General features: G+C 36.0%; 4 protein-coding genes across 4 annotated transcripts in view; 1 reads left to right on the forward strand and 3 right to left on the reverse strand.

The window, feature by feature from the left end:
* LOC104711479 (ubiquitin carboxyl-terminal hydrolase 26) overlaps positions 1-4,174 on the reverse strand; it is a 7,616-nt gene extending 3,442 nt beyond the window's left edge. Inside the window, exons 1-8 of the mRNA XM_010428179.2 lie at positions 3,981-4,174; positions 3,571-3,680; positions 2,870-3,466; positions 2,455-2,710; positions 1,422-2,101; positions 1,031-1,139; positions 606-784; positions 68-352 (exon numbers count right to left, since the gene is read on the reverse strand). Coding sequence (XP_010426481.1) covers positions 68-352; positions 606-784; positions 1,031-1,139; positions 1,422-2,101; positions 2,455-2,710; positions 2,870-3,466; positions 3,571-3,650 — 2,186 coding nt within the window. The 5' untranslated portion in view covers positions 3,651-3,680; positions 3,981-4,174. The remainder of the gene's footprint in view (positions 1-67; positions 353-605; positions 785-1,030; positions 1,140-1,421; positions 2,102-2,454; positions 2,711-2,869; positions 3,467-3,570; positions 3,681-3,980) is intronic.
* Positions 4,447-6,677, reverse strand: LOC104711480 (pre-mRNA-splicing factor cwc-21). Its single transcript, XM_010428180.2, has 2 exons — positions 6,568-6,677; positions 4,447-6,449 (listed from the first exon to the last, which is right to left on the reverse strand). Exon 2 carries the CDS (start codon positions 6,412-6,414, stop codon positions 4,600-4,602), a length of 1,815 nt encoding a protein of 604 aa, XP_010426482.1. The 5' UTR covers positions 6,415-6,449; positions 6,568-6,677; the 3' UTR covers positions 4,447-4,599.
* On the reverse strand, positions 7,172-8,269 carry LOC104715478 (putative B3 domain-containing protein At3g49610). Its single transcript, XM_010432881.1, has 2 exons — positions 8,062-8,269; positions 7,172-7,860 (listed from the first exon to the last, which is right to left on the reverse strand). Exons 1-2 carry the CDS (start codon positions 8,267-8,269, stop codon positions 7,172-7,174), a joined length of 897 nt encoding a protein of 298 aa, XP_010431183.1.
* On the forward strand, positions 10,050-12,169 carry LOC104715479 (U-box domain-containing protein 30-like). The gene is made up of 3 exons (XM_010432882.1): positions 10,050-10,551; positions 10,628-10,785; positions 11,867-12,169. Exons 1-3 carry the CDS (start codon positions 10,050-10,052, stop codon positions 12,167-12,169), a joined length of 963 nt encoding a protein of 320 aa, XP_010431184.1.

Consider the following 14,528-nt stretch of genomic DNA (forward strand, 5'->3'; position numbering starts at 1 on the left):
ATAGAAGGTAAGAAAATACTTAAAAGAGTATCACGACCAACAAAAATAATAACTAATCATGGTTTACCTTAGTGAATCCTCGAAGCAGGCAGTCTCAGAAAGTTCCTCTGTGCAGTGATAACATTGGCTGGAGTCCAAATGGAAACAAGTACAATCCGCCGTATCTTCTGGCATCAATTTTAGAGCATCTTCCACGAGGAATGACCAGAAATTCTCTGGAACTAGAACTCTTTTGGCCCCTGGCGCTTGTTCTGGCATCAGCTTTCCATGATTGCACGTAATTGCATTTGTGGGCCCCGCATCTGCTTCAGTGGGAGCATCAAGGTTTTTCCTTTTTACCCATTGCTGCAACCTGGAAACATGCTATTACGCTTTAGAAGGAGCTAGATATTTTAAAACTTAGATTCAGTGTAGTAGGTTAGCGTTAGTCTCAATAGCATCTATTAACGAACAAGCTAACTGCGGAAACACCCCACAAAATAATAGTAATTAAGTGGTACATAAATTAAAGGGCCATCTGCATATACATCAAGCTGTCAATACGCACAAGGAAGCAAAATGGTATTATCAGAAACCTATAACTTACAGGACACTGGGATACATACCATGCTTTAGAGATATAATACATTCCGTCCTCACACTTTCCCGAAAGACAATCACTTGCTATGCTTTTCATGAATGTTCTTCGATCCCTATAACTGTCAGACGAGACAACCATGCGAGCACCATCCATAAGGCAGTCCCTGCAGTAATCCCCTTTCCCTAACTTTGGTCCACCATTGAACTAAACGTAATAGAAGATGATCGCATCAGAAAAGTGTTGAGATAAGAGTGTCGAAAAATCCAGCAAAGAGTTCTTGCACATGATACTTGAACAGAAATCTGTCCACTGGAATCTAGATACTATGAAATTGTCTAAAAAATGGTTAACGATGGCTGCTATGCAAAAAAATTAAAAACAAGAAAATTTCTGTCCTGAAAAAAGGTATGAAACTAACCCATGAGTCACACAAAGTTTATTATTGCATACCTTTGATTCTAACTTGGCCCATGCAAGTTCAGATATTCGCTTCATGCAGTTCACTTTTGAGGCAAGAACTTTCCCATGGGAACACAGTAAAGGGGTGTTGTCCAAAGCGCTACATCATACAAGAACAAATATAATCAAGAACAATTAAAGGTGTGGATGTGATCTGATTTGCTAAATAGAAAATCAGATAAACCAGTTACCATTACCAGTTAGCTAACTTATTTGGTGTGGGGTACAAAAGTCGCTATCATATTCTAATAAATCTTAGATGATGCAGCTGAACGATGTAATATTTGTTGTAGACATAAATGCATCGTCTGTTGAAAGCAGTGCCATGGCACATGCATGTAGAGAATAACAACAAATACATGTACGAGAAAGCTTTACTTACGGAGGCAAAGTGGTATCAGCCCATAGACGAAGCCAATCTGTGGAGATCCAAAAATATTGTTCTTCAAGTGACTGAACAGCAGCTTCTGAAAGTATTGTCCGTACTTCTTGCCTTCTTTCAGTCAAAGCATTCAATTCTTTTTCTTTTCTTAAAGTAAACTGCTTGCAACTCTCAAGGAATACTGCATTCATGGTATTGATCCATTCATAAAGATGTAACGGAAGACCTTCAAGCTGTTGAACACTACCAACTTCTCCTTTACTTATGTCAATAGGATTTTCCCTTTGTCCTCCCTGATTTTCCTGTTTACCGCTTCTTAAACTATACATCAGCATATAAGCATCACTGGATGAGAAAACCTCTGACTGAATGAGATCTGTGGTATTCCCACTACTAGTCCCACCATTACTCTCGGGTTGTGGAGTGGAAGAAGAAGCTTCATTGAATGGACGCTTACCCAGTTCTGACACATGTTCATCATCAAATTCCCACCACAAGCCAGTCTTTTCATCTTTTATGTGTGCAACATAATGTCCGCTGTTCACAGCGCTTCCTTTGTGGATTAACACAGCAGAGAGATCGTATATCAACTCATTTTGCAAAGACTCTGTCAATCTCGATTCCATATCCAGCACTTGAGGAAAGGAAAATGAGGAAGTAATTTTCTTCTTAGCTGTTGTCTGTTGAGATGATCAAGCCAAAGAAAATGAGAAGTTTAGTAAGTAAAATGATGATTAGAGACAAGCATAAAAACATGCAAGCCTGTATCAAGAGAAGGAAAATGTATGAGAATTGACCATGAGTAAAATTTCGATAACTCAGTCAGCCAACGATAACATACAAGAAAATCACCTCAGCACTTGTAACACACAAAGACATACAAGATGTAAAGATGCTTCTCGTTGATAAAAAGTATGCAGGAATATGATTTTAATGCAAATCACAAGAATTGACTAGTAAGTAAACAGGTGCAGATAATTTTCTCTTCAAAATTGATTCATGAACCAAGGCATATTAAGATCGAGGAAACCACCTTAGGAAGGAAAACACATCGTTTAAGCTGAAAAGTGATAACTGGAGGTAGTGTCCGCAGCTTAATGCAGCGTGTGGCATCTACTCTAGCATTGCAGCTTCCACAAAAATATTGATTATCGCCATTGAGGTGCTCCAAGCTAAGGTAATCATTCAAACTAGCATCCAAAGTTTTGAGGCCCTTAATATTTAACTCAAGGGCATAAAAATCTTCCACTTTTGACGAAGCTTCGGAATCCCTTCCACATTTTGAGCACCTGCATGACAAGAAACAACAAATGACAATGACACCAGAAAAAATCACATATGATTCATCACATTTGCACTTACATAACTCAGATGAAGATACTAATTTGCCTTAAAACCATATAAATCTTCTTAAATATATATATAAAAAAAAAAAAGCTCAATCTTACGTGGTCACATGCGAGACACTACCGCGGAAGAGATCTTGAACTATTGTTTGGGCCTTGAAAACTCCAGAATGGCAAAAGCAACGCTCAAGCAAAGAAAGAAGCAATGTCAAGAACTCATGGGTGTCCTGTTGAACCCCATTATCCAACTCCAACGTCTTCACAAAAGCATCTGAATCAACAAAAGACTTTTTGCTAGCATGCAATTGCGCAAAAAGCCGAGCAATCTGATCCAAGACTGGATACTGCTTCAAGACATCAACCTCAACAGAAAAAACACCTTCCCGAAAAGCAGTATTCATGTAGAGACACTGAAGTATACTGTTGGCATAACAAGTAGCACCCAAATTGGTCAGACCAGCCGGGGTAGAGTCAGAATCACGGAGATCAAAAGTCGGATCTGGACCAAGAGACTGAACGATTTCAGACGTTTTCTGCCACAAACCCGATTTCCTGCTTCCATTAACCGGTGGAACCAGCCCACAGAAGCAGTTGGGATTGTCACGAGTGTTAACACGACAACCTTGACAAACTGGCTTCCATATCATGAAAAGTTGGTTAATGTCATCATCAGTCACATCATTTGCCTCGTGAATTTTCCTGTACCAAAAAAAAAAACCCATCTTTTTGTTAGGAAAAATGCAAGCTTTACGAAAAAGGCTTAATGTTGAAGAAGGTGTGGTGGTTGTGTTATATAATTGTACCGGAGAATCTGAGAAGAAGGATCAACAGCGTCTGATGGTCTTTGTCTTTTGTTTTTGTTTCGGGTGTTAGGTCTACTCATTGTATCACCACCCAGTAACAATCGAAAACCCTAGAAATACGAAAAACACAGCAAACATTTGTTAAAACAACACCATTCGATTTCCGATTCAACGAGAATTTCGAAACAAGAACAAAGAAATTCATCTCGGCGTTTCAAGAAAATTGAAAAAACCCTAAATCAAAAAATGCCAACTCCAGGAGATGAGAATCGCATCTAGGGTTAAAACGATTCAGGTCGAAACCCAGATCGAGACAGGAACAGTGATTATAAAATCACCCAAGAAATTACAACAACAACGAAAGAGAGAGAGAGAGAGAGAGAGAGAGAGCGAGCGAAGAGAATAGTTACCTGAGAATTCTACGAGTTGATTAGCAAAGCAGAGAGCTTCTCACCACCAGAGCTCAAGCTTCTCCGTCTTCTTCAACTCCTTCGTCTTCTCCCTCAGCGAATTCTATTTTTTTTTTCCTCTTTAATTCTATTTCACTTTTTTTTGGTTCCCCCCAGTTGTGTTTCTCTCGTCCCGCGCTCTCTTATTTCAGATTACAGAAAACATGTTAATGAAAAAAAGCTAAAAATCATCAATTAACTAAGATTTACATTACAATTATAGTAGATTTTATATCCCCCATATACATGAGATTTCATACCATAAACACTATCAAGCTAAACTTAGATATGTGCATTTAATGTCCTAATATCTCTAAATTGACCTAAATTAACCAGAACGAGCCAGGTGTTGTGTGAGAGATTTGGCTCATCCAAATCTGTGACACCCTTTTGACCAACAACATGTAAACCTTAATCAACGTCTCAGTGATCGAACATTTGACCAACAACATGTAACCCTTAATTAACGTCTTGCAAGCAAAAAAAAAAAAAACAAAGATTCTGTTTGTGAACAAACCCATTAAAACCACAACAAACATTTTTAAGAAACTTTAAAGACATATTAGATGAAACAGAATCATCAAGCTCTATCACCATAGGAGGATCTCTTGCTGCCACTTGATCTGCCATCATCATAACGACTTCGACCCCTGTTCGAGTATTCACGCTCTCTGCTTACTCTATCATCATCTTCAACTTCCTTCGCACGCCTTCCATCACCTCTAAACCTGTCCTCCTTATCACCTCTGTACCTATCTCTGCCACGCTTATACTCTTCCTCATCCTCCTCACGTCTCTGTCTGTATCTACCCCTGTCATCATCGCCTTTATCGCTGTCTTCTTCCTCGATGGCTCGACCTCTATACCTATCGTCCTTTTCATTTGTTCCATGTCTTTTTACAGCATCATCACTTCTATACCTGCCCCTCCCATTGTTATTGTAGTCATCATCCTCCTCTCTTATGTGTCTCCTTCCTCGTTGGTAACTTTCATCTTTTAACTTCCTCCTGTTTTCATACTCAGCCTCACTGTCATCAGAGTCTTTAGCAACTTTCTTGCCACGCGAATCACTTATGGACTCGTCTTTGCCATGCTTTGACACAGCCTCTTCCTCATCTTTTTTCTGGCTCATTCCTGCACTGTAAGCTTCTACTTTACTGCGCAATTGTCTCTTGTTCTCATACTCAGTCTCACTGTCATCAGAGTCTCTTGCAGCTTTCTTGCCACCAGAACCATCTCTATACCTGTCTTTTGAACGATTGAACTCCATGTCTTCCTCATCTCTTTTCTGCTTCTGTCCTTCACGGTAAGCTTCTTCTTTCTTTCGCAGTGGTTGTTTATCATCCTCTGACTCAGGCTCACTAACATCAGAATCATGCCTCTTTCGTCCAGCTCTGCTTTGTTCATCAATTTTGTCCCTTACTTCTTTAGAACCAGATCGGTTGGAGGGTCGACTCTTTTTGTGAGACTTTCTAAGTTTCTTACTGTCATCACTCTCAACTTCTTCAGAATCAAAAGAAACACTTCTTTTGCTTCTACTGCGTTTCTTTGTAGCCTTCTTCCTTCTTCTCTTCTTTCCATCATCACTGTCAGAGTCAGACTCAGAATCAGAGCTGCTAGAGTCACTTTCACTATCACTTTCTTGTTTGCGACCCTTAGCCTTCTTCTTAGAGCGCCTTCTCCGGTCACGTCCATGTTCATCAGACTCATCTGATGAATCACCATGTCTTCTCTTCTTGCTCTCCTTTTTCTTGTGACGCTTCACTTCAACCATCTCATCATCACCCCGTTGCTTCTTGCTTTCCTTAACCTTACCACCATCCTTCTCATCTAAATCCTCATCAAGCTTCTTCCTCCCACTATCTCGGTCCAAAAACGAATGTTCCCGCCTCTCTTTCAATCTACCTTCATAAGCCTCAGGTGCTGGCTCATCATCAATAATACCCTCTTCAGCCACCTGTTGCTGATCAGGCAAACCCAACGCAGCTCGAAAAGCTTCCATCTGCTTCTCTTTCCTCGCAGCAACCTGATGAGTTTGAGTATCAGATATCTTCGAGTCACCAGTCCCATCACTCTCTTCATTAGAAGCAGCAGCAGCAGCTTCAAGATTCAACCTAGCTTCCTCAAGCTTCTGAGCAATCTCAGCATCAGAATAACCCTGATCAGCAAGCTTATCCTCAAGAATAGCAAGCTTAAGATGAATCTGACGCTTACGGTCATGCTCAAGTATAGCTTTATTGGGTTTCTTAGATAAACCAGCAGTACCTTGGTCATCCTCAAACCCTTTACCACCAGGCTTACCACCAGTCCTAGGCCTCACAAAGAACTTGTTCGTCTGAACATAACCATTAGTTCCTGATCCTCTTGCGGTCTGTAACCCTATTCCGTTGTACATCTTCGAATTCTAAAATCAAACCACCTTTACGAACCCTAAAACGAAAAAAAAACGCGAAGAGATTTGGGTTTCAGATTCAAATCGAAAGATCTAACCCTAAACGAATCCAATCACAGCATAAAACAAACAGAAACTAAGAGAAACAGATCTTACCAGTGTTGTGTATGAGAGAAGATGAGAATCGTTCGCCGATTTGTGCTCCCAGGGACACAGAGGAAGACGACGATGAAGAATTGAAGATAGAAAGAGAGACACTCTCAGATCAAAACGGACGGAGAGGTTTAACTATTTCTCTACCCAAATATGGGCTTAGGTTTTATATGGGCCTAGGCCCGATGCGGTTTTATAGCTTTTAATTTGGTGTTTTTTAGTAGCTATTTAATTTTATTTCTAGTCTATAGAACTGGAGAGATTGATTACTGATAATACATAAACTTCCCAAAAACATGTATTGGCAACAAATTTTGTTCCTGATTTTGATTGTTTTGGAGGAAATTACCTAAAACACTTGCAGGATTTGATCAATTATTTCCATCACACAAGATTAAACATTGAAAATATATTACTAGAAGAAATCAAAATGTATTTCTTATAGCAACAACTAATCAAAGTAGACCAAACCTGAGAAGGGCAAGTTAAAAACCAAAAATGTTAATACTACTAGACCAAAAACCTCTACTCAGTCTGTCGAAGGAAAAAGAATTAAAATGTTTCAAACATTGTAATGAAACATATCAGGGATTTGAAAAGGAACGAGCTACTCTGTATCAAGTGCAAAGCAGAGGACTCCACGGCACCTGAAAGTCCAAAGACGAATCTTGTCTCCGGCTTTCAATCTGTTACCCTTGACAACGTCGTTCCAACCATGTCTCAAAGAGTAGTTCCAGGTTCCTTTTAGAGAGTCTTTCTTCTTCTTCATCACCCATATCTTAATACGTAAATCCCACTTTTCCGACCTTTGATTCACGAGAATCGTTTCGAGACCATTCCATATGGCTTGAGACTCTGCATGAGTCAAGAAGTCGTTTCTTATTAACTGCTGGAAAGGTATTAAGAGACGGCTCGCTCTTGGCTTGACGTCACTCGGGGTCAGAGGCTTCACATAGATCAGCCTGATCGGTCCTTCGGCTCCCTTCATCTCTCTCATCACCTCGAGAAGCCACTCTGGCGTCTCTCTCTCCTGCCGTGGAGAAGACGCAACCTTTGCTTTCTTGGATCTAATAACACTTTGTGGCACGGCACGCTTCTTGCGCTTTCTGTTCTCCGTATTCTCCGACTCAGCCGTGTCGAGGAGGAGCGATGATAAACAAGTAGAAAAGCTAGTGAGTTTTTCATGGTTTCGTATGTAACTCTTACCAAAAAATGTATTCAGCGAAGACCTTGGTTTTTGTGGGAGATGATCCAAGAGGCTCTCCTCGCTATCTTCAGACACAGTCTTGGATCTTCCTACCATAGGGTTTTGCTTCGTCTTACTAGAATACTTCTTCAACAAATACGACCTTGTTTCTCTCGGCAAGACAATATTCTTTCTTTCTTCTTCTTCTTCTTCTTCTTCTTCTTCTTCTTCTTCTTCAGAGTCGGTCTTGCTGCATTTGGATTTTGCTTTCTCTGCAAGAAAACGACGTTCATCTTCTTCATATGATATACGTGTCAGTTCCTCCAAATGATAGAAAAGCGACGACTTTGTTTCACTCAGAATCACTTTCTTCTTTAACTTCTTCACCAAAGACGACGACCTTGTTTCTCTCCGGCTTTCATCTTCATGCTCATTTGCTTTCTCTGCAAGACGACGACGTTCATTTGCGTCACATATTATACCCACTACAGCCACCAATTCATCGAAAGCCGCACTCATGATCTCCTTAATTCCCCGCAGAAGTACTGAAATAGAGAAAAAGAAACTGATCAGAGAAAGAGAAGAAATGATAATATACCTAATACCTCTCTTTGCCCTATGTTAAAACATTAGGGTTTTTGGTATATAATCTTTTTTTTTGGTTTGAGTTTTGATCACGGTGATCAGTATAACTAGTTGTATCTCATTTCCAATTAAATTACATGGATGGATAAACTAGAGTTATAATTGATTAATCAGAGACGTTAATTAGTTGAATATTTACAGAAGATTCTTCTTTAACATTTAAAAGGATATGTACGAAGTATTGATATATAAAATGTTATTAATATAACAAATATTTACCTTAAATCTTTTTTTTGAAGATAAATAAATCATAGAAAATCTCATAGGATATATCTAAATAAACTTATAAGTCTAGTTTATTTTACATATTTAGATTTCATTTTTAAATAGGAGAAATATACTAATGAGTCGAACTAATTTAAGTATCTAAATATCTAATTATATAATTTTCTTTACTCTATATCTTCCAACCTGATTTGTTGATAAGCTTATCATCGAGTAGTCCAATACAGTAATGATGGACTTATCATCTCATACTATAAAGAATATCGTATTTGGCTACACTTTCTCATGTTGGATCACTACGACGACTTTAACTCATTTCAATTTTAAAAAGTTCAACTAGAATTATGCCCTGTTTTAGAAATTGCTAGGCGCTAATCGGGCGGATGGGATAGACCTAACGCCTAGCGAGAAAATCGAAAATTAAACCGAGATTAATTGGGGACTAAGTTTTAGGGTTATTCTATTAAATTAATAATAAAATAAGATATATAGTATTAAATATATGTATAATTTTGTTTATGTGAAAAGGAAAATATCAAATAAAATATAAAACTATAGTATTATCTTTAAAATGACGGTAAACACATTAAAACGTAATTTTTTTAAAAAAAAAAATATGATTTTAGTTAATACTTTGTACATTAGTTATTGTAAAACATCATAAATTTGTAATTTCAATGTCTAAATAATAAAAAAATATATATTTGATTTATATTTGGCTTCAAAAATAATTGGTATATACAAAATTAAGCGGGAAGTAATCGGATTGGATGGTATAATCGGATAATCGATGCTAGGCGGAGATTAGTCATTAATCGAGGTGGAGAGAATGGGCCTAGCGATTTTGCGGGACGTAATCAGTGCTAGATGGAGATTTTTAAAACAGGAGAATTATTTATGGATTTAAATATGAAAGAATTACTCAAATATTATCCAAAAGTTGGTTTATTACTCATATCTATACATCTTTTGAAAATTACTCAAATGTTTAGTGCCTTGGGATAATTACAATTTACCCCTTGGATTTTGTTTTTCGATTTTGAGTAAAAAAAATTAAAAAAATACACATCAGCAAATTAAAATACACATCATTTTCGATTTTCCATGTCACTAAACAGTTTTTTTTTTCAGAATCTAACACTTGAATTTTTCTAGTTTATGTCTAAGGGAAATCAAACAGTTTCCACAGTTCATAACCCAAAAACAAAAAAAACTCTCTCTCTCCTCGTCTCTCTCGCCGAAACCCTAGTTCCCATTCTCCATCGTCGTTGCCCAAAGCCACCGCCGACGATCTTATAAAAGACATGCGTTTCTTTTTTAAGCTTTTTCTTTGTGGCATTGTTTCCCCAAATGTTGTGAGTTTTGAGAGTCTGTGAAAAACAAGAAAAATTGAGTCTTTTTTGTTTGTTTCTTTAGATTCTTTTCTAACATGCGGATGTTTCAGCCGTTAAAGAGAGAAGGGTTAATTGGATTTGAAAGTGGTGGTGATGGGCAAGTCTTAGATCTGGATACTGCTGTGAAAGATGGAGTTCTCGGTGGTGTTAATGGTGGTGGTGGTGTTGTTGATGAGAAATTGGATATGAAGACCATGTTAAAGGAGCTAGATTTACAAGATATACCTTCTGTTTTCATTTGTCCCATCTCCTTAGAGCCGATGCAAGATCCTGTGACCTTGTGTACTGGTCAAACCTACGAAAGGTCCAACATTCACAAATGGTTCAACCTAGGTCACTTGACTTGTCCCACTACAATGCAGGAGCTTTGGGATGATACGGTTACTCCTAACAAAACTCTTCACCATCTCATCTACACTTGGTTCTCTCAGAAGTATGTGTTGATGAAGAAACGCTCCGAGGATGTTCAAGGACGAGCTATTGAGGTTTTGGGGACTTTGAAGAAAGCTAAAGGTCAAGCTAGTGTTCATGCGTTGAGTGAGTTTAAGCAGATTGGGGTTGATACTGGATTTATAGATTTATAGATGTTCGCTTTGTACTGGACTCTGTTCAGGTAAAATTGAAGCCGTTGAGAGGCTGAGCAAGGTTGAAGATGAAAATTCTCTTATCTGGTGGCCACCGGAGCCGATACTGGAGCTTGCTCGTCTCGTTGTTGATTCCGGTGGTGATCCCGGTTCAATCCAGCGAGTTCTCGATCCCAAAATGATCTTGGTTTGTTTTTTGTTCGTTAGATTGTGGATATTGCTGAATTGAATTGGTTTAATTAAACTCGGTTTACGTGTTGTAGGTTCCTGATGTTGAACGATAAAAAAAAAAAAGGGTATGTTGGCATTTTAGTACATTTTGGAAACTTAATTAGTGTTTTAGGACAAACACTATTTATAATTGGCAAAATAGGTGAGAGAGTGTTTGTGTGTGAGTGTGTGTGAGATAGAAGAGTTATGTAGGACCCATTTGTGAGATTGAAAAATTAGGATAATTATTTAAATAGTTGTTAATATAATCTTTTTTTGGAAAACTTTTCAGATACAAAAAAAAATTTATATTTTTTTCTTTATAATTTGATATGCATTTTGTTTAATAATTTTTAAATATATTCTATATATCTTTTTTACCCGTACACTTTATTAAGTGTACGGATGTTTGTACACATTATTAAGTGTACGGACTGTACACATTATTAAATGTACGGATATCTGTATATCTTATTCAGTGTACAGATGTCTCTATACATTATTAAGTGTATAGATGTAATGTTTACACTTAGTAATGTGTAGAAACATGTGTACACTTAATAAGGTGTGCAGATATCTGTACATTTAATAAGGTGTACAGACATCCGTACACTAAATTATGTGTACTGATACAAAATTTGTAAAAAAATATTAACATTATCAAATAAAATCATCAAACAAAATACATATCAATTATAAAGAAAAAAATATAGATTTTTATATATTTGAATTTTTGTTTTTTTAAAAAACATATTACCAAAATATTTGAATAAATATATTTTTCTCTCATTTCTCTTTCTCTCTCACAATTCTATCTCACAAACATTCTATCTCACAAGTGGGACCCTTACTATTTTTCTAATTATAAATAGTACATGTACTACTTTTCAAATTATGTTTTGAAAACGTACTAAAATGCCTAATATCCCAAAAAAAAAATGTTAGCTCACAAGAACTCCATATGGTTGTCATTTTATAGCAGAGGTTAAAAGCTATTTTTTAAATCATTATTGGTGTTTTTATAATCTCATGGTGTTATGATCTGATCTGCTGTTAAGTTTTTAGCTTCTTCATCCTCTGGTTTTTTAGAAGGTGCAAAGGATGGCCGAGTATTAGTATTAGACCGAGTTGGAGTAGCTGATCTCGCTGAACCGTTAGACGATCTAGAGGTTGAAGCTTTGGTGGTCACAGGCCTTGTCGTAGAGGTGGTTGGAGTTATAGACCTTCTTGTCGGTGTGGAAGGTCTGCTCGCTGACCTTGAGCTACCAGAGGATGATGGTCGCCTGAGTCCAGCTACAGAAGAAGAGCTCGTTTGGGACTTATTATGGTTCACTGAGACGATCTCTTCACGGTTGAGTTAAATATTAAATAAATATATTTGTTATGGCTGAGTTATGTACTTCGTATGGTTGAGTTATGTATTTCGTACGGCTCAAAAAGTGTTGTTGGGAAAACCCAAATAATAATTGTATGTCTGCTCAGATCCACACGCGTAATAAATTTATAAAGTTAGTTTTTTCACAATTTATTATACAAAATAATTAAAAAATTGAACTCAAAATTCGAATTAAAAAAAAATTCCGACTAAGTGACTAAGTGATGGTTGAGTTATTGACTTACACCGTTGAGTTATGAAATATTTGTAAATTTATATTATTATAAATCTATATTTAAATGTATAATTGAAATATGAATATTACAATTATTATAACCAATAAAAAGTAATAATTATAGAGAAAGATTGATTTTTACACATTCTCACCATAATGTGTAAAACATTCAACACATGACGTTTAGGGGTTAGGGTTGGGGTTTAGGGTTTGAGATGTAGAGTTTAGATGAGTAATATTATATGTTTTTTGGTTTTGGTTCTAACGTGTTTGGTTTAAGGTGGTAATATGGATATACTAATATTATTACCATTGTTGAATATTTTTTCAAAAGATCAAAATTTTTTTTGGTTATTTCCGGTTATGGGTCGGTTAGATTAATATATAACCATAAATAACCCAAAATGTATTGTAATTAATTAGATTAGCCTAATATAACCGAAAGTAAGCCGAATATAACCGAAATTTACCAAACATACCAATTAAAAAATACCAAACTGGAAAAATTATTTTTTTCGGTTCGGTTCGGTTTGGTCGGTTATTTAGTCAATATAACTCAAAATTAAAATATAGAATGAAAAAATGAATATTACAATCATTATAAGCAATAAAAAGTAATAATTATAGACAAAGATTGATTTTTACACAGTCTGATCAAAATATGTAAAACATTCAGAACATGACATTTAGGGGTCAGGGTTAGGGTTTGAGGTGTAGGGTTCATATTTCTAACATTATGGGTTTTAATATAACAATTTGGTTTTGGTTATATTGTGTTTGGTTTAAGGTGGTAATTTGGATATAATAATATAATAACTATTTGAAAATTTTTAAAAAATTGAAATTACTTTTCGGTTATTTCCGGTTATGGGTCGGTTAGATGAATATATAACCATAAATAATCCAAATGTTATCCAAATTAGGTCGATTAACTTAATATAACCGATAGCAAGCCGAATATAACCGTAATTAACCGAAAATAATGGAAAAAATAGTTTTCGGTTTGGTTTGGTTTGGTCGGTTATTTAGTCATTCTAATTTGAGGGTTGGCTGAGTTATGGTAAAGTTATGGCTGAGTTATGCAACGGATATATTAATTTATTATATACATTCTCGAGAATACAAAAAGTGTTGTTGGGGAGACACAAACAATAATTATGTTTATTGTTAAGAACCACACGCCTAATAAATGTGATTTTAGCAATTTTTTATTTAAAAGGAATTCAAAATTTGAATTTTAATTTTTTTAATTTTTTTTTTTTAATAAAATTATTTCTCAAACATTTGACTGATATGGCTGAGTTATCGACATAAACGGCTGACTTATGAGATATTTGTAAATTAGAATTATTATAACTCAAAATTAAAATATAGAATGAAAAAAATGAATATTACAATCATTATAAGCAATAAAAAGTAATAATTATAGACAAAGATTGATTTTTACACAGTCTGATGAAAATGTGTAAAACATTCAAAACATGACATTTAGGGGTTAGGGTTAGGGTTAGGGTTAGGGTTTGAGGTGTAGGGTTCATATTTCCAACATTATGGGTTTTAATATAACAATTTGGTTTTGGTTATATTGTGTTTGGTTTAAGGTGGTAATTTGGATATACTAATATGATAACCATTTTAAAATTTAAAAATTTTTGAAATTATTTTTCGGTTATTTCCGGTTATGTGTCGGTTAAATGAATATATAACCATAAATAGTCCAAATGTTACCCAAATTAGGTCGATTAACTTAATATAACCGATAGCAAGCCAAATATAACCATAACTAACTGAAAATAATGGAAAAAATAGTTTCCGGTTCGGTTCGGTTTGGTCGGTTATTTAGTCATTCTAATTTGAGGGTTGGCTGAATTATGGTAAAATTATGGCTGAGTTATCGTTTAGGGTCTTCTCAATAATATGAAAACGTATTCTTCTTTCCTGTGTCTTTTGTTCTGTCAGATTCCTAATAAGTATTAAAACGTCTCTCGATATTACAAAAAGTGTTGTTAGGGAAGCGCGAAAAATCACAAATTCTGTGCCTGCTCAAATCTACACGCATAATAAATTCATAAAGTGAGATTTTTATCACAAGATATTATTGCAAATAATA

The sequence above is a fragment of the Camelina sativa genome, chromosome 9 (genome assembly GCF_000633955.1).
Source record: "Camelina sativa cultivar DH55 chromosome 9, Cs, whole genome shotgun sequence".
Lineage (NCBI taxonomy): Eukaryota > Viridiplantae > Streptophyta > Magnoliopsida > Brassicales > Brassicaceae > Camelina > Camelina sativa.

What these genes read in the sequence shown, in the direction of transcription:
- LOC104711480 (XM_010428180.2), bottom strand. Translation starts at nt 6,414, where the DNA reads ATGTACAACGGAATAGGGTTACAGACCGCAAGAGGATCAGGAACTAAT.
- LOC104715479 (XM_010432882.1), top strand. Translation starts at nt 10,050, where the DNA reads ATGCGGATGTTTCAGCCGTTAAAGAGAGAAGGGTTAATTGGATTTGAA. An exon ending in AGCTAGTGTTCATGCGTTGA is followed by an intron (nt 10,552 to 10,627) that starts GTGAGTTTAAGC and finishes GACTCTGTTCAG; the next exon opens with GTAAAATTGAAGCCGTTGAG. An exon ending in TCGATCCCAAAATGATCTTG is followed by an intron (nt 10,786 to 11,866) that starts GTTTGTTTTTTG and finishes TCTGCTGTTAAG; the next exon opens with TTTTTAGCTTCTTCATCCTC.
- LOC104715478 (XM_010432881.1), bottom strand. Translation starts at nt 8,269, where the DNA reads ATGAGTGCGGCTTTCGATGAATTGGTGGCTGTAGTGGGTATAATATGT. An exon ending in TCATTTGGAGGAACTGACAC is followed by an intron (nt 7,861 to 8,061) that starts GTATATCATATG and finishes ACCCTATGGTAG; the next exon opens with GAAGATCCAAGACTGTGTCT.